This window comes from Caretta caretta, chromosome 20 (genome assembly GCF_965140235.1).
Source record: "Caretta caretta isolate rCarCar2 chromosome 20, rCarCar1.hap1, whole genome shotgun sequence".
Taxonomy (NCBI): domain Eukaryota; kingdom Metazoa; phylum Chordata; order Testudines; family Cheloniidae; genus Caretta; species Caretta caretta.
Window position 1 is genome coordinate 7,395,401 of NC_134225.1, and position 24,464 is coordinate 7,419,864.

A 24,464-nucleotide genomic window follows, 5' to 3' on the forward strand; every position below is an offset into this window, starting at 1 on the left:
TTGCAAATGACTACAATGGGTTAACTTTATTAAAGGCATGATGCACACTCCCATATCACAAACTCAGGAAACTTCAACCGCAGCTACATTGCAGAGAAGATATGGTTGATAATGCAACACAAAATTCTTTGCAGGGATTTTTGTTTTGTCTCTCATACAGTCACAACAACAACAAATGTGAATGGGGTAATTAGTTATTTCCATGAGACATTTAAACCTAAAGACCTGTCTTGACTGGCATAGCCAGTTATTGTAATGAAATAAGAACACACCTAGCCCAGTATCCTGTCTGCAACAGTGACCAGTACCAGAGCTTCAGGGGGAGTGTACAGAACAGACGTGGACAGATCCACCTCTTTCTTTTTCCCCTCCCAGCTTCTGGCAGTCAGAGGTTTAGGATTGCCTCAAGCACGGAATTGCATCCCTGACCATCTTGGCTAAAAGCCATGGATGGACCTATCCTCCGTTAACTTCTTTAGCTCTTTGTTGAACCCAGTTACACTTTTGGCCATCACAACATCTCCTGGCAACAAGTTCCACAGGTTTCAGAGTAACAGCTGTGTTAGTCTGTATTCGCAAAAAGAAAAGGAGGACTTGTGGCACCTTAGAGACTAACCAATTTATTTGAGCATGAGCTTTCATGAGCTACAGCTCACTTCATCGGATGCATGCCGTGGAAACTGCAGAAGACATTATATACACACAGAGACCATGAAACAATACCTCCTCCCACCCCACTGTCTTGCTGGTAATAGCTTATCTAAAGTGATCAAGTTGGGTCATTTCCAGCACAAATCCAGGTTTTCTCACCCTCCGCCGCCCCACACACAAACTCACTCTCCTGCTGGTAATAGCCCATCCAAAGTGACCACTCTCTTCACAATAAGAAAAGGAGGACTTGTAGCACCTTAGAGACTAACCAATTTATTTGAGCATGAGCTTTCGTGAGCTACATACATCTGATGAAGTGAGCTGTAGCTCACGAAAGCTCATGCTCAAATAAATTGGTTAGTCTCTAAGGTGCTACAAGTACTCCTTTTCTTTTTGCGAATACAGACTAACACGGCTGCTACTCTGAAACATCTCTTCACAATGTGTATGATAATCAAGGTGGGCCATTTCCTGCACAAATCCAGGTTCTCTCACTCCCTCACCCCCCTCCAAAAACCACACACACAAACTCACTCTCCTGCTGGTAATAGCTTATCCAAAGTGACCACTCTCCCTACAATGTGCAGGATAATTGTGCATTGGGTGAAAAACTATTTGCTCTTGTTTGCGTTAAACCTTCTGCCAATTCATTTCACTGGGTGATCCTGAGTTTTTGTATTATGGGAAGGGGCAAAAAACACGCCCCTACTCACTTTTCCTGCACCATTCATGATTTTATAGTCTATCATATCCCCCCTCTTAAACAAGGGCAGAGCATGATCTTCCTTAGCTCTGGCAGAGACCTCAGAATCAAGGAAACAATTCTCACTCCTCGGGCCAGTTTTTTAATACTTTCTAATGCTTTGGTGGAGGCATTGTGGTATTGTATTGGTGTCAATGAGATCAATACCAGCCCTATTACTATCTTAAGCATCTGAACCCAAAGATAGAATAAGTATAGCACTGATAGTAACCTAAAGATATCTGAGCAATTTCTAGCCGCACTCCGGCTTCTTTTATGGCAATCAGGGACAGTCAAGCAGGTCTCTGTTCTTCATTACAATTCCCAACCCATAAGCTTTTTATTCATTCTTTCTTACACTGCAGCCACAAAGCCCTCTGGGCCAAATGACATCACCCATGTTGTAGCAAAACCACAAAAGAACTGGGAAGACAAGGCATTCGCTGTATAAACTGCAGAGTAACAAAAGAGGAAGAGCGTGGGAAAAATCTGCATCGGAAAGCGACGACAACTAGACTTTTAGTGGCAGATCCTCAGCTGGAGTAAGTAGCACACCTCCTCTGAAGTTAATAAAGTGACATCGATTTATACCAGCTGATGGGTTGGGTGCTTGGATGAAAATGAATTCAGTCAGACTTAGGAAAATCAAGCATATCTCTGCTGAAGTCAACAGACTAGCACTTTGTGTGTGAGAGGAATCTGAAGCCCTCCTTGGGCCAGAATTTCAGCCGGTATAAATGAGTATAACTCCACTGAAGCCAATGCTATGCTGATTTACACCAGAAGTGTATCTGGTCCATTGTCTGCTGCATGTGATATTAAAGGTGTATGGAGTAAGATCCCAGTGTTTGCGACTTATGTCATCATTTACAATTAAGCAAAGGAGTTGCAGAGTGTCAAACACCACCTGTCTGATTGACAGCACTTTGCACCCATATAAATGACAATACAAGCTTCAAGAGTCCCTAAATATTTCTACCATAGATAAACTCTTTGGGCTTGGTTCTCCTCTCACTTGCCTCACTTTTATGTCTATACAATTCCAGAGGCTTTTATGGAGTCACTCCTGATTTGCACCATTGTAAGTGAGAACAGAATGTAGTAACCGTATTGCTTACATTTTGTGGTGAAACAAATTAATTCCCACTCTCTGCACGCTTTTAAAAGAAGATTGTCAATGCAGTTTGTACTGAAATAACAAAGTAAACTCTTATGGGCCATGGCACCATGTATTCTCTTGGAATGGTGGAAATAAACGGAAGCTATTTATTTTTGATCCAGCATACCAGATTGAAAAAAGAGTGGCCAGAAGAGAGGCCCAAGGCTGAAGAATGTACTGCAAAATTTAAAGTAATTTTTTGGACATTTAGTTTTGGGCAATTTTATGCCCTTCAAACTTCACTGTGTGTGCGTGAATTTCTGCATTCTAAAAAGCCAAATTTAAATGTCTGCATTTTTTTCTGTAGAAAGAAAGAAAGAAAGAAAGAAGCCAACTTCTTTTTTAACAAAACATTTTTGGATTCTTAACTAAGAGCTGGGGTTTTCAAAACAGCCTAGGGGGTTTAGGTGCCCAAATCCTATTCAGAGGGAGTTCAGCACCTTATTCGCTTGGGCTCATTTGAAAAATCCCAGCAGAAATTTAGAAAAACTTGATGTTCAAATGGTTTTGCCTTTGGGTGGGTGAAATTCACCTTCATGCAAAGAGCCAGACAAAGGGCTATAGTAGGACTTAAGTCACGTGTAGGCATTATCCTGCCCTCTGCACAGCGGTGAATTTCACCCTAGATCCTGCTCTTGGTGGCAAAGCTCAATGGGGCAGAGTCAAGCCCTGGGCTGTCTGCGGTGGGGTCATGCACTGTGATGTATCTTACTGGCATTTCATTCATCACTGCACAATTTTGCAACCAGTTTGGCTGTTAGGAGACAATAAAACCTTTGTCTTTCTATGCCATTTATTTATTTTTGTACTCATATTCTGGCAGTGATGAGCTTGGTTTTTGGAGCTTAGTTCCTGTCACTTCTTCTTCTGAAAGAGGTCGTCCTCAGAGAGTACGCTTTCATACCACCAGGACTCCCTCCGGAGGAAAAGGAGAGTCCCCCGCTGCCCATTCCGCTTCCCAGGCCAGTTCCTCCTCCAAAGCCATACCCACTCGCGCTGCTGTATCCGCCTCCAGCACTAGAATTGACCACAGCTATAGTGCAAAAACAAAACCATCATAAATGCCTGGGTTTGCAGATCCACTCCAGTCAGGAGAGCACAATGCAATTGCAGCTGTGCCCAGCTGGCGCAGAGAGGGCCTGATTCTCCATCGCCCTGCACCTTGTGTCATGATTCACCCCAGTTCAAAGAGACTGCCAAGTGTACAAAGCAGCCATTTTGTGTGTACTTTGCACTGATTTTGCACTGGTGTAAATCACAACAAAGGGTGCAGAACAATGGAGAATCAGGCCAAGATGGTGTCATGGGAACAGAAGCATGACCTGGCAACGAGGCCCCAGTCCTGCATTAAGAAGCACTTCTGCCCACCCCTGTACCCATGCAGACTCCCATTCACAATGGGACTCCCACAAGGAAGCAGGAGTCTGCACTAGTGTATCTCATTGCAGGATCAGGACCTAAGGGTGGCCAGTGCATGGCAAATGGTGCATTTTTGGTGCTAGCTAGAGCTGTGTGGCAACTGGATTTTTCCTTTTCACAGGAAATTCCATGCATCCAAAAAACATTCTGTTCCAGAATAGAATGAAAAACAAATTTGAAATTTTAGTTGAAATAATTTTTAAAAACAACTGTTTCAGATTGATCGAAACGTTTCTTTTCAGCTTTGGTTTTTGAAAAAGAATTAACGTGCATATTATCAAATAAAAGAAATTAAGCGAAAAGTCTTTTTGAAATGTACAATTGGAACGCTCCATTCAGATTTTTTAAATGACATTTCATTGAAATCGACACATTTCTGCAAAACCCTTTGGTTTCAACAAAATGGCATTTTCCGATGGAGAAATGTTCAGTCAGAAAATTTCTGACCAGGTTTAGTGCTAACATCGCACAGACAGAACATCTGGTGGATGAGTATTTTTGACTTCAATGGGATTATTGATGTACTTAAATTTAAGCATGGGCTAAAGTGATTTGCTGGGGCTAGAATATTCAAAATAAATAAATACATGAATAACCATTATGGAAAAATCCCGTCAAATTTGATAGAAAGTTATCCGTTTTCATACACACTCTCATATGAAGCTGCCGTTTATAAAGGGTTCAATAAATGATCAATAGGTACTAGAAGCATGTCACAGTCAAGAGCGGTATGTGTCATAAACAATTATAACTGCACAGCCTGGCCCAATAGAAGTGTCGCACAGGGAGTGGAACCAATTTTTGCCCCTTTACACAGGCTACGTCTGCACTACATGCCAGGGCTGTGAGACCCAGCTCCTGTAGCTCATCTGAGCTAGCATGCCAAACACAGCAGCACAGCTGCGGCAGCTCTGGTGGTGGGGTTCAGGAAGGTTTGTACGTGGGGCAGCCACCATGGCTGCGCTCGTGATTTTAAAGCCCTAACTCAAGTGAGCGTTGGCGTGAGTATGGCTACTCAAGCTGGGAATCGCACCCCTAGCTCCTAGCCATGTCAATGAGAATCAGGCTCTGTAGGTTTGGAGGGCGCGCGAAAGGTCTATAGCAGGGGTGGGGACCCTACAGCTGGCGGGCCGGATCCGGCCTGCTGCTTCATTTCATACCGCCCGGGGCAAGTCTCTGTGCCGTGGGCCGGAAGCCCCGACGCTCCCGGGCCTGTGGAGCTGGAGCTGTGAGCGCTGGCTCACCAGAAGTCCGGTCGGCTCTGCGCAGTGACCAGCAGCGACCGGCATGTCCCTGCAGCCCCTAGGAGCAGGGGCAATCAGGGAAGCTCCACGCGCTGCCCCCGCCCCCTGTGCCGGCTTCGCAGCTCCCATTGGCCGGGGGAACCGCAGCCAATGGGAGCTGCGGGAGCAGCGCCTGCAGGCACGGGCAGCACGCGCCGCGCAGAGCCTCCTGGCCCCTCTGCCTGGGGGCCGGACATGGCGGCCGCTTCTGGGAGCAGTGCAGAGCCAGGGCAGGCAGGAAGCCTGCCTTAGTCCCGCTGCGCAGCTGACTGCGAGCCACCTGAGGTAAGCGCCACTCAGAGCCCACACCCTGAACCCCCTGCCCCAGGTCAGAACCCACTCCCGCACCCGAACTCCCTCCCAGACCCCCTCACCCACACCCCTGCCCCAGCCCTGAGCCACCTCCCACACCCAAACTCCCTCCCAGAGCCCACACCCCAACCCTCCTCCCGCACCCCAACCCCCTGCCCCAGCCCTGAGCCACCTCCCGCACTCCAAACCACTTGGCCCCAGCCCGGAGGCCACTCCTGCACCCTAGACCCTTCATCCCCAGCCCCACACCAGCACCCGCGCCCCCAGATGGAGCCCTCACCACCTCCTGCACCCCAAACCTCTGCCCCAGCTTGGAGCCCCCTCCTGCACCCTGAACCCCTCATTTCTGGCCCCACCCCGGAGCCTAGGGAAGCCCTGAACCTTTCCCCCTCCTCTCCCCCGTGGGGCTTTGTGTATCCCATGACTGATTTTTTCGGTGGGTCAGTGGCCCTTGATAGAAGAAAGGTTCCCCACCCCTGGTCTATAGGATACCATTGGGGTCTTCCTCATTCATTTTCTCTAGGGATCCAATAAAATCAAATCAATGGCCTGTGAACTCTGAAGCACGTTTTCTCCAACTTCTCTAGGGAAGGAATTAATTGTAAAGCCAACTCACAGATGCTGACACTGCCAACGTGGTCCCCAGCCAACCTGTGGAGGGAGGAAAACAAAGGCAAGAAAGAAGAAGTTTGGTTAGACTTCTCATCAGATATGGTACCCAGAGGCTTTTGGCTTTGAAGACCAGCACAATGGGAATGTATTATGATTGCTATTATAAATAATGAATACGAGACAGCTGTATCATCAGGTACTTTGTCCTTTACTAACAAACGTGCTTCATCCCTTCAAGACATGCATTGTTAATGGCACGTCCGACTCTGACAGGAGCTGATGGGGTAAATCTGGTTGAAAATTTTCCATCTACATGAGTTATTTTTAATAGAAAACCATTTTGTTGGGTTTTTTTTTTTTTGACAAAATGGATGTTTCCATGGAAAATGTCACTTTGGTCAAAACAATTTTGGAATTTGGGTTAAAAAAAAATGAAAATTTTCCCATGCCCAATAATCTGTTTCTACACTGAATTTTTTTTTGCCAGCAAGAGAAAACAGAACATGCTTTGAGCAGGGGGTGGGACTAGATGACCTCCTGAGGTCCCTTCCAACCCTGAGATTCTACGATTCTATGATTTATTTAAAAAAATGAAACGTTTCGAAGAAAAATCCCGTCAAAACTAAAAAAAATAATTCATTTTCATTGAAATTTTTCACCGGGGAAAAAATCAGCTCGAAATGGGATTTTTGCCATTGATGTCCATGAGAACGCAGCAGGGCACTGAAATCTGTTCTGGGCTCGCGTGGGACTGATGTGGTGCATTCGCTTTTCCCTGCCTCTGGGGTTAACTTTTCTCCCACCTCCACGAATATTCCCAATCGACAGACACACCGTTGCATTAATGCCCCAATTCAGAGAGGAGCTGAGAACTTGCCTCTCCCATTGATGATGACGGTCATTGAATCCCATCTCTCAGGATCAGGTCCTGTAAGTCATTTACCTTTATGGAGCAGTTTTAAAGCCCTGAATCCTGCTCCAGTTAAGACAGTGGTAAAACTCGTTGACATCAAAGGAAGTAGGACTGAGCCCCGGATACAGCAAATGATGTCTCATGGGAAACTGTGAACAACACTGGATCTGATTCCTCACCGCCTGGTGCCTGTCACCATTCACCCCCACGTGCAAAACTGGTGTAATGCCCCCGTTCTGATGTGGGAGCATCACACATCTTCTTTGCACAGGTGTAAATAACCATTCAAAGTGTAGGACAACGGAGAAATGGGTCCTTCTTTCTAGAAACGATTTTGCGTGCTGCGCACACCATGGGTCAGACCCTCTGGGGTAAATTGGCCTAGTTCTGATGAACTATGCCAATGATTTTAGGCCTGTATATTGCACCCACCTGCTCTCTTCTCCCTCCAGCAGCTTTCTGTAGGTGGCGATCTCGATATCCAGGGCCAGCTTGACGTTCATCAGATCTTGGTACTCCCGCAGCTGGCGGGCCATGTCCTGCTTGGCTTTATTCAGGGCAGCCTCCAGCTCCTCCTGTTTTGCCATGGCGTCTTTGATGGCCCTCTCGCCACGTTCCTCGGCCTCAGCAATGGCTGCCTCCAGCTTGGCACGCTACAAGTGCACAACACGGGACTTCAGTGTGTGTTTCAGCCCCTTGGTGTGGTATTTCTGTTCTACTATCTAGCTATGCCCTCTATGGTATCCATCCATCCCTCTATGCCATTTATGGTATTCATCCATGCATGACATCTATAGTATCCATCCATCCCTCTATGCCATCTACGGTATTCATCCATGCATGACATCTATAGTATCCATCCATCCCTCTATGCCATCTACGGTATTCATCCATCCATCTTTGTACTGGATGGATAGACACACAAATAGCTAGACCTATCCATCTATCTATCCATCCATCTATCTGTCGATGACATCTTTGTATCAGAGAGAGATATACACAGAGAGAGATGGACTATCTATCTATTTATCTATGTATCTAATCTAGGCATTCCCAATGCACAATGAGTTAGTTGACTTCTTCTTAGAAGTCACTCCAGCTGGAGCTGCCATTCTAGATTGGACCTTGGGTCCATCTATGGTAGTTGGGCAATGAGCAAGACCTGACCTTCCAGAGGAGGACAAAAAACTCCCAGTGCAATCTGCCTGTCTACAGATGGATTGTATTTCTAGTGCACCCTTTACTGTAGGATCAACATTACATACATCTGTAGAATAATACAACTGTTGGGATGGAAGGCTTGCTTTTAAACTGCCATTCATTATTCAAAAGCAGCTTTACTGGCTCACACTATTTGCTTATGAATGTGTGTTCCAGCCACCCTGCCCTGAAACCAAATAAACACCGCTGAGTGATTTACAATAGCTTATCTCCCCACTTTTTGTGCACTCTGGTTATTCATTGTAAATATCCACGCCTTGCAGGCAGTGAGCCATCAACTTTGCAGGAGTTTTAAACATCCCTTTGATGCACTGATTAAAGCGGCAGGATGAAGTGAAGAAAAACCCCAGCCTGGCTGAATGAGCCGATCGTGTGCACACCTGGCTCTTCCCTGATACAGAAAGGGAGTGGAGAAGTTAGGTGGATGGATCATAGAAGTCAGAGATGGCAAAGAATTGAAGTGTCATGTCCCTCTCCGTAACCCATGCAGGATTGCTCCCTATTGCACTGAAATTAAAAACCCTGGACGGCTCGTGGCAGCTGACTTGGGCTTGTGGGTCTCAGGCTGTGGGGCTGTAAAACTGCATTGTAGACCTTGGGGTAGAGTGGCCATTTGTCCCGTTTTGGCTGGGACAGTCCCTTTGTGGCAAAGGTGGGCATTTGTCAAAAAAGTGGGGGGTGAAAGAACATGCGGGGGGTGAGTGGGGATGCCAGCCCCGTGCAGAGTGGGAGGCAGGGCTCAGGCAGGGGGCAGACAGGGCTTAAGCAAACAGCTACGCCAGCCCCAGCCTTGCGTGGGGGGCAGGCAGGGCTCGGGGGACCAGCGATGCCAGCCCTGCATGGGGGGGCTCGGGCGAGCAGCTCAGGACAACCCTGTGTGGGGGGAGGCAGGGGAAGGTCTCAGGCTAGCCCCACACAGTGTCTCTTTTTCCCTTTGGGAAATATGGTCACCCTACATTGAGGCTCAGGTTGGACCCTGGGATCTGAGATCCTCCCCCATCGCGGAATCCACCTTGAATTGTCCCTTAGAGTATATACTAACTACCTATGCTAAACAATGTGTTCCACCTTGAATTTAGCTGTGACACTCAAAGTTCCTTTCCCAGACCTGAAGAAGAGCTCTGTGTTGTTTCTCTCACCAACAGAAGTTGGTCCAATAAAAGATATTATCTCCCCTGCATTGTCTCGCTATTAACCTGTGTGTCAAGCGCATCTGCTGCAGTGCTTCATGGGAGTTGTAGTCCCATGTTCCTCATGGCCCCATTCTTTTTTATGGGCCCGGCTCGCCAGTCAGACTCCATCCTCCATGATGCACTGGAGTGCCTCGCTGTGGCTGAGCCATCATGACATAGAGCCAGGAATAGAAACCACGTTTCCCGACTCCTACAATAGTGCCCTATCCACTAGACCATGACTGTAATGGAAGTACTCCCAGAGTAAAGCACTGGCCAGTGGAAGTCATGGTGGCAGAACTGGGATCAATATAACAACGGACACCTGGACATTTGGCTGTTGCCTTCCCTCGCAAGATCTTCCTCTTCTGACATTATAACTGCAGCTTTCTCCAAGTGCTTTTAATAGGCACTGACCTTAAGACCTCTTACTGTATTTATGAACCTTCTTTCTATTAAACTCATGACTCAACACACTCTGGAAGAAGCAGCAGGAAAACCAGGCCAACGCCTCACCTGGCTTTTCACGTTGTCAATTTCAGCCTGCAGTCTGTGGATCATGCGGTTAATCTCCGTGATCTCGGTCTTGGTGTTGCGCAGTTCATCGCCGTGTTTCCCCGCAGTGGCCTGCAGCGTCTCAAACTGTGGTACACAACAACAGCTCCATAAAGGACAGCCATCATGGTAGCTCTCAATGGCCCCTCACAGACTAGCCTCTCCAGACACAGATTAAATAGCAGAAACTCCGAGTTCCCCTATTTCCATCATCGCTCACCTTGGTTTGGTACCAGGACTCAGCTTCCATTCGGCTCTTGTTGGCCATTTCCTCGTACTGCGCTTTGACCTCAGCGATGATGCTGTCCATATCCAGGTTTCGGCTGTTGTCCATGGTGAGGACCACAGAGGTGTCAGAGACCTGTGCCTGCAGTTCACGAAGTTCCTGCGAATTACATTAAACACATTATAATCTCAATTGGCTAATTTTCTATCTCAGCTGAGCTTCAGGGTTGCCAACTTTCTATTTGCAGAAAATCGAATACCCTTGCCCCGCTCCCTGCCCCACTCCTTTTCCAAGGCCATGTGCCCCTGCTCACGCCATGTCCCTCCCTCTGTCGCTCGCTCTCCCCCACCCTCACTCACTCACTCATTTTCATCGGGCTGGGGTAGGTGTTTGGGGTGCGGGGGGTGGCGAGTGGTGGTGAGGGCTATGGGTATGGGCTCTGGGGTGGGGCTGAGGATGAGGGGTTTGAGGTGCAGGAGAGGGCGCTGGGCTGAGGCAGGGGGTTGGGGTATGGGAGGGGGTATGGGATCTAGGCTGGGGGGTGTGGGCTCTGGGGTGGGGCCATAAATGAGGGGTTCAGAGTGCAGGAGGGGGATCCAGGGTGGGGCAGGGGGTTGGGGTGTGGGGGGGTAAAGGCTCCAGCTGCAGGTACAGGCTCTGGGGTGGGACCAGGGGTTTGGGGTGCAGGAGAGGGCTCCGGGCTGAGGCAGGGGGTTGGGGTGTGGGAGGGGGTATGGCCTATGGTCTGGGGGGTGCAGGCTCTGGGGTGGGGCATAAATGAGGGGTTCAGGGTGCAGGAGAGAGATCCGGGCTGGAACAGGGGGTTGGGGTGTGGGAGGAGTGAGAGTTCTGGCTGGGGTGTGGGCTCTGGGGTGGGGCCGGGGTTTGAGGTGCAAGAGGGGGCTCTGGGCTGGGGGAGGGGGCTGGGGAGCAGGATGGGATGCGGGCTCTGAGCGGCGCTTACCTCAGGGGGCTCCTGGGAAGCTGCCAGCATCTCCCTCCGGCTCCTAAGCGGAGGCACGACCACGTGTCTCTCTGCACTGCCTGCACCTGCAGGCACCGCCCCCTCAGCTCCCACTGTCCAGGGTTCCTGGCCAATGGAAGCAGCTGAGCTGGTGCTGGGGGCGGGGGCAGCGCACAGAGCCCCCGTGGCCACCCCTCTGCCTAGGAGCCAGAGGGAGATGCCGGCAGCTTTCCGGGAGTCACACAGGAGCTTGACTTTTAACGTCAGTGGTGCTGACCCGCAGCCGCCAGGGTCTCTGGGTTCCAAAACCAGACACCTGACAACCCTAGCTGAACTGTTTGATCTCTCTCTTCTGTTCTAAGGTGTTACTTGTAGAAACCAATTAAGATCAGAAAAGAGAAGCAAAGGAAAGGAAAGGAGATAAGAAGAAACTTGTCAAATAAATCATTAGCCAGGAAGGAATCCAACTAAGTGTCGCAATACAGTAGCTGCCAAAACAGATCATTCTGATGCTGCAAGGTGAAGAAAAAAAGCAGAGATGTACCTGACACCTGTATCCAAACTCACCCAAAGTTTAAGGGGGGTCAAGGAGCTTTGCCCCTCTGTAGAGAAAGGAGCCCAGCTGTGATGTGAAGGGCCAGATCCAAATTCATTCAAAGTTTGGATCCAGAGTTTTGGATCAGGCCCAACTTTACTACAAAGTTAGGGCCAGATTCTACCACTCTTAGCCAAGGATGTAAAGAGACTATCTCGCCATCTGAGCAAGCCAGGTTTAAAGTAAGAGGGCAGGGAGGGATAAATTAGAGATGGCTGCTCCTACTCTCCCTAGCAAAGGCAGTGAGAGCTCCTGCAATGGGGTGACCACCCCACACGGGACTGAAAGGGTTAAGGTGGCCAGGCAGGCCAATGAACTCCAGAGGCTGGAGGAAGAGCCAGGAGCAGGGAACTAATTGGAAGCAGGTTCAGCTGGGCAGGAACAGGTGGGGCCTGTAGAAAGCCAGGTAGCTGGCAAAAGTTGAGGAGTGCTGGGAAAGGCTGCAGGAAGGCAGGCAGCAGTCACTCCCTGGGAAGCGGGAGAAGGTTTGGAGCTGGTACACCCAGAGAGAGAAGGGGAACCAGGTGTGGTAGGAAGCAGTCTAGGGAAGGAGCAGTGAGGACGGAGAGAGGAAAGCCCAGAATGGCTGAGCTGGGGGGGGGTCCCTGGACTGGAACCTGGAATTGAGGGCAGGTCTGGATTCCCCTGCCAGCCACTGAGGGAGTGAATGGGAAGACTGCCTAGGACGGCTGGACAGGAAAGACTGGAAGGGGGAAAGTGCTGAGTGATCTAGCCGGAAGGAAGAAGACGCTGTGGTTCCTGGAGTGAGAGTGTGGCTGCAGACCAGAGGGAGAAGCGGAGCAATGGCATGCAAACTGCAGAAGGGGCGTCAACCTCAAGAGCTAATCCCCAGAGTGACCAGGAGGAGGCGCCAGACCAGAGGGGAGTGGTGCCCTCTGTGACAATTTGGTGGAGAACGCAGGCACACGGTTGCTCCTGCTACAAGGGGAGGTTGAGAGACTGTGGTGGACTGTGAAAGACTGTATAAGGCAGTTACCCTGATGCAAGGGGAGCAGGACAGACTATAATAGAGACACTTGAGGCAAAGTGGCAATGGAGCCGCAGTGCATGGAAGCTTTCTTTGCAGAAGGCATTTAGACCCTCCCAGGAAGGACTCCAGAATCCCCCCACCCCCTGCAGAAGTTGGGGGGATGACAAACAGCAGGGATGGATCCAGGCCCTGCTGCAGCAGGTGCTGGAGAACCAGCAGAGACAGTGGGAGACACGTTGGTATGTGCAGAATTATTTGGCGCAGCTGGCCAAACTGCAGCAGGCTCTAGTTATAAGCTCCTGCAGGAAGAAATTAGTAGAGGCCTCAGGGAGCAAGATAGGAAGGAAGATATCGGAGCTAGGAGGCTGGAGGCCTGGGCACCAGGAGTGTTACGCCTGTGAGTGAGGAGAACACCAGAAAAGGGAATGCCCCTGCTAGGATGGGGAAGAGAGGAAAGCCCCAAAGAGTGCGTCCTGTGGGGAGAACAGGAAAAGGAGGGGCATGTTTTGCCTGTGGTCAGTGGGGGCACCTTTGGAGGAGATGCCCATACATGAGCTGTGAGGTGAAGGCAAGCCCAGGGGAAGGGGCTGCGCAAGAGAAGGCCAAAAGGAAGCCTTGCTGACAAGGCAAAGAAAAGGGTTTGCTTTGGGTGCCATGAGGCTGGCCATGTAAAAAGGCATTGCCCACTTAAGAGAGGGTGTGGTAGCAAAGGGGAAGTATGGGTCCCAGTGAGGCAGGAAAAAAGGGGTTATGAGATAGAACAATTGGGACAGAGAGGGCCCAGGTGAACGTAGGAACGACCGCAGAAGGGCAGCAGACTACGGTGGGGACTCAGACCCTGATGGAAAGGGTATTGGAGGCTTTCCAATCGGAACTGGAGGGAGACCCAAGGTGGAGTCTTCAGGCATCATGACCAGGACTCAGTGAACTTCTTTTGCCACCAGAAAATCAATATTAATTTTTTTTTAGCTTGCACCACTTGCATCTTCTGCAGTAAACTCGCTTCAGAAGGAAACCTGTGATCCCCTGGCTCCCGAGTCTGTTTAAATACAAAGTTCACATGGAACAAAGAGCCGGATTTGCTAAACGGTGATTTGAGTCGTCTATGCAAATTACGATCAACCAGGGGGCCTACACGTGTTGCCACAGGCAGAGCTCCATTGTCAACTGTCCAGGACCCAAAGGGAAAATTTCGAAGTGGGGTATAAATTAAGGCTAGTTGAAAATTTTCCACTGAAACTGAAAATTGGATTTTTGACTAAGCAAAATAAAATTTTGTGAGAAGTGTCTGCTTTCCAGGGCAAATTTCAATTTTTGGCCAGAAAATGGAAAGTCTGAAAACGAAAATATTTTGATGATTAAATGCCACGGTGGTGCCTCATGAGTAATTGAAGTGCCTTGTGCCCCCATTCTCCTGTATAGACCAGGGTCCCCAGTTGGACTTCATCTTCCATGGTGCACCACTGCTTTGTGAGTGCCGTACTACACTGCTTTCCCCTACTGTAAGGAAGGACTGTGGTGCATCATGGGAGACGTAGTCTGACTAGGGAATCTGGTCTATAGAAGAGAATGAGGTCCTGGAAGTACAACTCACAGGAGGCACAAGGATGGCATTTCACAATCAAAATATGTGGGGTTTTCGCCAAAATATTTTGTCTAAAACACACACACACACATGCGTTTTCCAATTAGCTCTATTAGAAATGCAGTCACAAAATAAATTCACAACACTAGAGTTCTTCTTCAGCTCTTGTGTCTTTCATCACGGATGACAAGAAATCATTGCATGAGATCACAGGGACTGCAAACTTCATTTGATCTGTTTTACCCTCAAGCTGTTGCTTGGGTGGCCATGGGCTGTATTTTATGACACCGGGGGACTGGGACAAATATAGCACTTTAGGGCTTCATTTTTGAGCATCACTGAACAGATCCCCACAGTCTGAACCTCTTGCTCATATGCATAGGACCTGATTCTCCTCCTTACAAAAGTATAACTCTATAATCTTTCCGGAAGCTATTCCTGATTCTCACTTGTTTAAGTGAGAGAAAAATCAAGGTCTATCCATCCAACCATCCATAATACTTACATACCATAGCCACAAATCACGAAGCATCTCCTTGGAAACGTCAATCACTGATGGAGTTACACATCATCAATCTGTCTATGATAGAGGGAAAGGGCACTTACTGCTTCGTAGAGAGACCTCAGGAAGTTGATCTCATCGGTCAAGGCATCTACCTTGGCCTCCAGCTCCACCTTGTTCATGTAGGAAGCATCGACATCCTGAAGAATAATCAAGACACCAAGTTTGGCTTCTGTGGAGGTCAGGGGTGCTCACTGTCTCTGAAAATCAGGGTGTTTATTCAGGTTCCCAGATAAGGATTCGGGTGTTGCCTACATCCAGGGCTAGTCTATACTAGAAACGTTACCGCGCCTCTGCCCCTTTGAAACTCAACTTCTGCGATTTCGTTCAAAGATCGTGCCACTCACCTTTTTGAGAACGACAAACTCATTCTCTGCTGTCGTGCGCTTGTTGATTTCATCTTCATACCTGATGGGAGGAAAGGAAGCGGCGTGCGTGAGAGTGAAAGCTGGTCAGGAGTTTTTAGACAAAACATTTTCTCGTCGTAAAACGCCCGTTTGTGGAAACGGACACTGTCGGTTTGGATAAATCTCCCGATTTGAGAAAAATGGGTTTTTTTTTTTTCATTTTGAAATTGTACAAACAGGACTGTTTTACGTTTTAGACACAAAGCTTCGTTTTTCGGTTCCAAGTGACTTTTTTGTTTTGAACTTTCACTTCATTTTCTTGACCTTAAAAATAGCCTTAAAAATGTTAAAACGTTGAAATTGAAACACAACATTTCAGTTGGGCCCAATCTGATCTTTTCCCAGATTATCAGTTTACACATATCTGGGGGATTTTGACTTTTTGTTTTGATATGGGGTGGGGAAAAAGTCAAATCTCAGAAACTCTCATGGAATGGGAAAGCACCCACCTCTAGCTAGACCCCAGCCAAAAATTCACAATGAATAATTTAGCTGATCAATTTAACCTCTTGATCCATTTGAGAATCATCTCCAGTCAGAGTATGATTTCCCATGATGTGTTTGTCATTTGAAATTGTTTGCTGCAGGTTCTGCAGAGTGCTATTTAAAGTGGGGGGGCCACATAGATTTGCCCCCTCCCTCATTTTACCCTCCTTTTCCCTTCTTAGGGCTCCCCCGAGCCGCCTGAGCTCCCAGCCTATGAGCAGCCCCTACACTCACACCCTCCAAATTTAAGAAAATAATCCTTAGTCCTAGATCCTCAGCTGGTGTAAATCAGTAATGGTACTACTACTATTTACATCAGCTGAGGGCCTGACCCTTGGTCTGCCCAAACAGCTCATTGCAAGTGTCTAATATTTGAAATTCATGCTGTGTTATTTGTCTTTGATTGGACACATAAGTCACATGCTATTGTTTAGGCTGCCTGTTTGGATGAGCGGTAACTCATGGAATCAGGTTCCTGGTGCAAAGAGTCACAACTTCCTCCCCAGGATACCCACCAAAAACGAATGCTGGTCCAAAAAGGGTGTGAACAGTTACAGCAAATTCATCCAAACATCTTCCAAACTTGTCTGGCAGTATTTCCTCCTCCTCGTTATCATTGCTATTGTTATGCATATCTTTATACCAGGATTTCAAAGCATTTTGCAGGCATTGATTAAGCCTCAAAATACCAGTAGAAGGTAAGCAAGTCTAATTAGCCCCTTTCACAAATGGGGAAACTGAGTCACAGAGAGGCTATGGCTCAAATTTTCCAGTGCTCTCTAATTTGGGCTACATCAGTTTCTGGTTATCCATTTTTATCACGAGCTGTTTGTACTACAGTCGCATCTAGGAGCCCGGGTGACGGACCAGGACCCCATTATGCGACGCACTGTACAATCACAGAGCAAAAAGACCCATCTTTAGATGCAATGGGCTAGATCCTTTACATCATTCCACAGTCTTAACTGGAGCCACACTAATTTACACCCCCAAGGATCTGGCTCATAAACCCTGATTTTTAAGAATGCTGAACATTCATAACTCCAGCTGAAATTAACAGGCACTATTGGAGCCCAGCGGCACCTCTGAAATGCAGGTCTGCACGTAAGTCACTTGCCCAAGTGAATCCACAGCAGAGTGGAAAATGCAACCTGGAACAACCTGAAACTCAGTACAACAGCCCCTGAAATCCCCAGCAGAGCAACTCCGTGTTTTTCATTCTAGCTGAGCAGAGCTGTCTGTGAGATACTATTGTTGGGATCATAATAGCTGCTCTGTTTGCTTACACGGCTGCTGCACAGCTGGTACGAAACCTGTTGCTTTCCAAAGTGCTTTGAGGAACCTTGAGTTCAACAGGCACCCTGTAGGCTGCAGTTCTGGTTTATGTTGCCTGCAGCAGAACGGTGCGTTGCATATACAGAGTCAGGTCTTCAGCTCGTAAAACTCAATGCGACTCCATTGAAATCAATGGAGCTGCACGAATTTATAGGAGCTGAGGATCTGGCATTCGTGAGCAAATTGCATACCCTGACATTGACACTGGCATGCTCTGCACACAGAACCTGTAGTATGGAGAGAAAGGGAATGAAATAAGTGAACAGATGTCAAAGGAAAAGGAGTACTTGTGGCACCTTAGAGACTAACCAATTTATTTGAGCATGAGCTTTCGTGAGCTACAGCTCACTTCATCTGATGAAGTGAGCTGTAGCTCACGAAAGCTCATGCTCAAATAAATTGGTTAGTCTCTAAGGTGCCACAAGTACTCCTTTTCTTTTTGCAAATACAGACTAACACGGCTGTTCCTCTGAAAGATGTCAAAGGAGTTACCTGCCTCACCCCAAATAAGGGTATGTCTTCGGTGCACGTAGGTCTGAGCCCAAGCCCCTTCCATCCCCATACAAATCGTTCTGACTTGGGTCAGCAAGCATCCCGGTCCCAGAACCTTGCTTGGCCAGAGGGTCAGAGGCCGAGTCCCGCTCAGCGGATGGGTCCAAGCCCTGTCATTTTGCAGTGTGGATGCAGCTCAAGCACAGACCCGAGTCAGAAGGACTGCGTCGTACACTATGAATGTATCAGCACAGCTGGGAGACCCGGGTCCAGCAATTGTAAGCCCCAGTTTACAATGCAGTGTGGATGGTCAAGCGCAGACGTGGAAACACCAAGTCCACAAGTCTGGGTCCCACAGACCCGGGTTTACAATGCAGTCTTGGCACGCCCGTTATCGGTGTCAATCCAGGTACCGAATTCAGTATGACTCGCACCTGATCGGACGTATAGTGGTGTAAATCAGGAGCAACTCCACTGATGTTACTGGTGTAAAACTGATATGAGTGAGAGAAGAATCACAACCATCTTGATTAGCTTCATGCTTCAAAATGCTTAGGGCCCGATTCTTATTTACACTTTGACCCTTTTTTACACTGCTCTGCCTTTGTAAAGGGGCCTTGCAGTGGGGGTTAATTACAGGCACACTCAATTTAAGACCCCTTCACCTTGCCAGAGCTTTGAAGTCCCTGTACTTGATTCTCTACTGCCTTTGCACCTGGGCAGGCATTTACACCCATTTTGCACGGCACCAGAGAAGCTACACTTACGCCAGCTGAGGATCCTGGGCTGAGGAATGGAAGCTTTTTAAACCCTCTTCGCACAGGTGTAAAGCACTGCTCCATAGGTGAGATATTAATAACCCAAGCAATGGGGGACATCCGTTAGGCAGGAGATAATGCAGCCCCCAACAGTCTTTGTTTTGTTTCATCTACACGCCCCTCAGCTGCACCTGTGCAGGGATTACCGGTTATTGACTTTTCTCCTGACACTCCCTGGGGTTTATCTGCGCTATTTACAGTTCCTGTCTGCTCCAGTTTGCCAACTCAGATGGGCGCGGCCTGGGATGAAAGGAGTGAGGAGTGGTTTGAGTTGGACTTTCCCAAAGGAGTTGGTTAAGATTGAGAAGCCCCTTGTTAGATCACAAGTCATTTCCCCCCCCCATTGTTTCCATGGGTCTATGTCAACGACAGGTAGGCAGCATTATGAATCATAGGGACCTACACTATAGGCAGCGTTGCCTACTGGATAGTTTTAGCACTGAAAGTGGCAGTGTGGACACAGCTTTGGGAGACCTGTCTCTGCCACTGGCCTGCTGAGTGACCTTAAGCAAGTCATTTCACTGCCCTGTGCCTCAGTTTCCCCACCGGTAAAAGTGTTGTAAAGTGCATTGAGACCTACTGACAAACTGTGCTGTATAAGAGCTAGGTGTTATTATCTTTAATAGCTGTGATATATGTAATTTAGCATTTTATATGATGATGTTGTGACATTACCAAACCAGAACATGGTGATGTTTTCAGGAAGAACTATTTTGAAAGCGCCATTCCACACACAAAAAATTGAAAAAATTCCTCTTGTCTGTTACAATTCAGAACCAAAACACATTCTGAAATGTCAGCATTTCCCCCCGGGAGTGGAAATGCTGTTTCCCAGCCGTCTCTAGTACAAAGTCTCTGTTTGCAAACAAAGCTTTCTCCCTGGCTGCAATCGATCTGTCTTTCCTTCTGGAGAGGGTTTCCGTTCCCTCTTCCAATACTGTAACTGTAAGTCAGCCAAAGGTCAGCCACTGACTACAGGGTTGGAAATCTCTTCTGAATGAGCCATCTAAATTGCCTTAGCACATACAGATCACGTCCCTTAGAAGTTTAGATAGATTCTACAGAACTGTGTTGCTAGACGCACGTGTGTACAAATGTAACACCGGCAGACCCTGGTCGTCGGTGGGCGGGATCGAACCTGGGACCTCAGTGCATGAGCCTCTACTGCATGAACTAAAAGCTATTTGGGGACACACACAAACACACCCCCATGTGGCCCTTAGCTAAGGCTGTAGAGCAGACTCATTAATATAACACACACACACACGTCTCGGTGCAACTAGATGGGACAGAACACCACACCAAGAGGTGTGGCGGGATACACAAGCAATAGCAAGCAATTACTGTGCTGGCGTGTAAGCTATTTTCTGCAGGGGGTCATAGTCCCCTGCCTTAGAAAGGATCCCCCATTGAAGAGCCTGAGCCACCTTTGCAAGGATGTCAGACAGCTCTCCCGGGATCAGCATACCGTTAGACAACTAGATGATACATTACTTGTTCCTGAAATCCTCCACAAGATCCTGCATGTTCTTCAACTCGCCCTCCAGGCGCCCTTTGTCATTCAGCCACCCGTCGAGCTGCCTCCGCAGGTTGTTGATGTAGGCCTCAAACATGGGAGCAATGTTGCTGCGGGTGGTCTTTTGGTCCTGCAGGAGGCTCCATTTGGTCTCCAGTATTTTGTTTTGCTGCTCCAGGAAGCGGACCTGCAAGCCAGGAGGGGAACCAGACCTTGTTAGCGAGCCAGCTATAACGGCACAAAGCTAGGAGAATAGTCTATCACTGCAAGGACATGCATGTTGTACGAGATGTGGGGGAAGGGAAAGGCATCTGAACTATTCAGGGAGAGAGTTTGAGATTCTGAAATGAGATAACACCCCAGATTTCTTACTACTGGTTCACTAGGCAAATGCAGCTTTTTCTTGTTAGAGAGGGACAGATTTGGCTTCCCCTGGGAATCTGCCTAATGACTTTGAGGGTAACTGGATCATAGAGCTGAACGCCCGTCACCCTTCGAGGGGATTTAAAAACTCCCAGCCTGGATTCCCATCCAAATTTTACAAATGGGTCAGTTGCCCAACTGGGGTAAAACAGTGGAGCTAAATGGGTGTCAATTAACTTCAGTAGAGCCACACCGATTTACAGCAAGCCTTGAGAACAGGTCAACTCAAAGCCCCAGATCCAAGCACCGCCTTGAATTTGGTGGTGTTGGATTGGCACCCAGATCTGACCTTTTGGGGCTTCTGAAATCCCTGGGATTTTTACAGCGTAGCCTAGGTTCCCTGAATGGCCCCAGCTTAATCAACAGGGAGCAAGCACCAAGGCCTTCACTGAAGCAAAAATTGTTGTGGAAGTCAACATGAGTAAGAATTCAATAAGAGCTACAGGATAATTTTACCATCCATCTTTAGAACTACGGGGCCTGATCCAAAGTCTAGGGAAAGTCCCCCGCTGGTTTCACTGGGGTTTGGATCATCTCCTGAGTTGCCACCCGTTCCTGCATCTCACCTTGTCGATGAAGGAGGCGAATTTGTTGTTGAGGGTCTTGATCTGCTCCTTCTCCTCTTTACGGACCATCTGGAGGGTGGGGTCGATCTGCACGTTGAGGGGCGTCAGGAGGCTCTGGTTGATGGTCACCTCTTGGATGCTGGCAGGTGTGAACCCACCACCGGCTCCTGCGCCAAACCCAGCGCCCAGCCCATATCCAGAGTGGATGCTGTAGGAGCTGCCTCCTCCAGCGCCCAGCGAAATCCTCTTGTTGGCAGAGCCTAGGCTATAGAGACTGGAGCTGCCAAAGCCACCTGCCCTTCCCAAGCTGGCACCCCCGCCCAAGGCACGGGTCGAGGAGACAGTGCTGACTCGGACCTGTCTAAAGCCCCCTGGGGGAGCAGCCGAGCGAGAACTGAAACTTACAGCCCTCGACATGGTTACTGGGCTGGGTTCTGTCCTTCCCCTCCCGAGAAAGCTCAGGCAGGCTACAGGGGAGATCAGGAGAGATCAAGTGCGTCCCTCTGAGCCTCCCTCTCCTTTTATCCGTTAGAAGAGCAGGGCTTGGTTTGAGGGCAGAGAAAGGATCATTTTACGGAGGGGTGGGTGTGTCTGGCAGCTGTCCTACCTCTTTCAATCTGCTGAAGGCGGACCGTTGACATAGTATCTCTGCTCTCCTCTCACAGATGTTAGCAGAGGGTTCTTTTACTCCTGAACCTTTCTTTGTTTCCTTGCGGCTTAGAGAGAACTTTCACAGCCTCGAGACATTGGCATTATTTTGGATATTTCCTCTAGGTTCACACAAGCAAAAATAAAAGGCAGCCATCCCTTAGCAGTAATTTCAAACATAGGGGGACCTGATTCTCATTTACACAAAGCCCCTTTACACTGCTCTCGCTCTGCACAGGAGCCTTAAAAATGCACGTGACGTTGCCAGGGCTGTTCTCCATGACACAGCCAGAATGGGGGGAAGGGGCCTTTTGAGAATCAAGCCCAGACAATCTGACATAAATCAAGAAATCTATAGCAACCACCTTACTTCCTCCACAAGAAACAATACAGTAGAACCTCAGAGTTACAAACACCTTGATAACGGAAGTTGTTCAGAACTCTGAAATATTCGTAACTCTGAACAAAACATTAGGGTGGTTCTTTCAAACGTTTACAGCTGAATATTGACTTAATACAGCTTTGAGACTTTACTATGCAGGAAAAAATGCCACTTTCCCTTGATATTTATTAGTTTACATTTAACACAGTACGGTCCCGTATTTGCGTTTGTTTTTGGTTGTTTTTCTCTGCTGCTGCCTGATTGTGCATTTCTGGTTCCAAATGCGGTGTGTGGTTGACTGGTCAGTTCCTAACTCTGGTGTTTGTAATGCTCAGGTTCTACTGTATATGGCAGATCCCAGTTAAACTTCACAGAGCAGGAGAAATAAGGAAAGGCACTCAGTGAGCGCTCCTCTGAACGGAGCTGCAGCCTATATTATAGACGAGCCACGCAGTGTGCCTGGCATCTTTCCGTTTCTTCTGACTTGTTTCCCTTCTTGATCTAAAATAAAAGCCAGCTGAGCCTGGAAGTGCATGTTTTGCACTCTGGGCAAGGAAATGTGCACCTGTGTAGCTCTGTGGTCAAAACAAGGAAGGTCAGCTTCTGGGGTAATCCATCTGACTCCCGCACAGAAGGATGCACAAAGTAAAAATATTTTTGAAAGCCTCTCCCACTTCTGAATGTCTGCAACAAGAAAGGGTATATCCCTGCTAGGCTCTTTAAGTCCTGCCCTGATATTTGAAAATCGTGCATGGATATTTAACCCCCTGTGCTCTTCTGCAGGGCAGAATGGGGTGGGGGGGGGTGAGGGGGAGGCAGAGAATGATGGTACAATGTTCTGGCTAAATCACTTTCAAAATATTTGCCCTCCCCTGTGTGGGCAAAGTGGCAGGCAGCTGGAGTGGATCTCAGCCGTTCCAAGCAGGATCCTCTATGTTAACCATGTAGGAGAAATAGCCATGAGCTTTATTGACTGACAGACACATTGGATCTGCTGCTTTCTTTCTTTGCACCAGCGCTCAGGTTGGATTCAGTTAACACATGCTAGCAAAGCCCAGCCCCAGCATAACCTTTTGCCTAGCATACAACTGGCTCTTGGTTTTTAGCTGATTGAGCTTGACCGTTGACTTCTTTGTATTGTCATTTACATGAGTGCAAAATGGGGATAAAATGCAGCCAAGAAAATCTGGGTGTGTTTCACATTCAGTTTGCACAAAGAGAAAAGGACAACATAAATTGCAAGGCAGGAGGGAATCAGACCCATTAAAAGGTAACCTTGATCTCAGTTAAATTCATATAAATCCAGACTTACGCTAATGAAGCCAATGGCCCGCCCTAATTCAGATGTCACTTATACCAGTTCTAACCCACGGTAACTCTATTTATCACAGTGGACTTAGTCCTGATTTACATCAGCAAGAGAGAAGAATCAGGTCCATTAAAAACCAGTTTCTACTCTCATTTACACTCAAATAACTTCACTGATTTCAACTGAGTTAACTCCGGATTTAGACCAGGGAAAGTGAGAGCAGGGTTCGGCTCTGCATGTTTTCTCTGGCAGTCCCAGCAGATTAGAAGCAAAGTTTCTTTTTGTTGTTGTGGACACCATGGTAACTCTGCATAGTTTTGCACCTGGATGGACTAATGAATACTTACAAATCAATGTGAATGGCCCTTAGTGACTCTGCAACAAGACACAGTATGAACCTGTTAAACACCTTCCCTTTGGGAAGCAAAAGCGTTGGAGTTCTGGATAGAGCTGGGGTAACATTTCCCCAAAAAGTCAAAATGTTTCATTTCACCTTTTTTCAAAACAAAAAGTTTGGACTTTTTGATTCAAACTGAATTTTCATTTTGAATTTGATTTAAATTTTGTTTTTAAAACATTTTTAAAGGTGGTGGTGGAGAACCTTCCAAATGAAACAATGTTGCATTTGACCGGAAACAAAAAACCCCCACCTTTTTCGGTTTGCTGAAATTTTCAAAAAATGTTCGTTTCAGATCGAGGCAAAACTATTTCCCCTGATTTTATGGTTCAGCCATAAATGGTTCAATTATTTGAACAGCCCAGGTTCAGGTTGTTTGTTTCCAAGCTTAATCTTTCTCTTTGTTGAGTCACGCCACCCATCCGATGCAAGTCTGAGAGCAGTCCCTTTTCTGCGTGCACACAGAGGAAGCAATGGAATGAGTCATAACAGAGAAAATACAAAGTAAATACGAAGTCCTTATATAAACACATGGGCATACACAAGGAGGTGCGGCCTCATTTCTGCAGGTCCTTGCACAGCAAGAGCTAGCTGCTGCACTCTGGTGTCTAAACACAACCCTCTGCATTAAGCAGCAGTGAATCTAGCCCCGTGTGAACCTGAGTTGTTAATGTCGAGAGTGCGGGGCAGGAAAGAGAGTCTGAGTTGGCAGGAAACGGACAT

General features: G+C 47.8%; 1 protein-coding gene across 1 annotated transcript; it reads right to left on the reverse strand.

Moving 5' to 3' along the window:
* LOC125629359 (keratin, type II cytoskeletal cochleal-like) lies at positions 1-21,531 on the reverse strand. The gene is made up of 9 exons (XM_048834785.2): positions 21,006-21,531; positions 19,995-20,203; positions 15,310-15,370; positions 15,007-15,102; positions 10,260-10,424; positions 10,001-10,126; positions 7,524-7,744; positions 6,183-6,217; positions 1-3,585 (listed from the first exon to the last, which is right to left on the reverse strand). The coding sequence occupies exons 1-9, from the start codon at positions 21,420-21,422 to the stop codon at positions 3,398-3,400; spliced, it is 1,518 nt and encodes a 505-aa protein (XP_048690742.2). The 5' UTR covers positions 21,423-21,531; the 3' UTR covers positions 1-3,397.
* Positions 21,532-24,464: the final 2,933 nt, after the last annotated feature.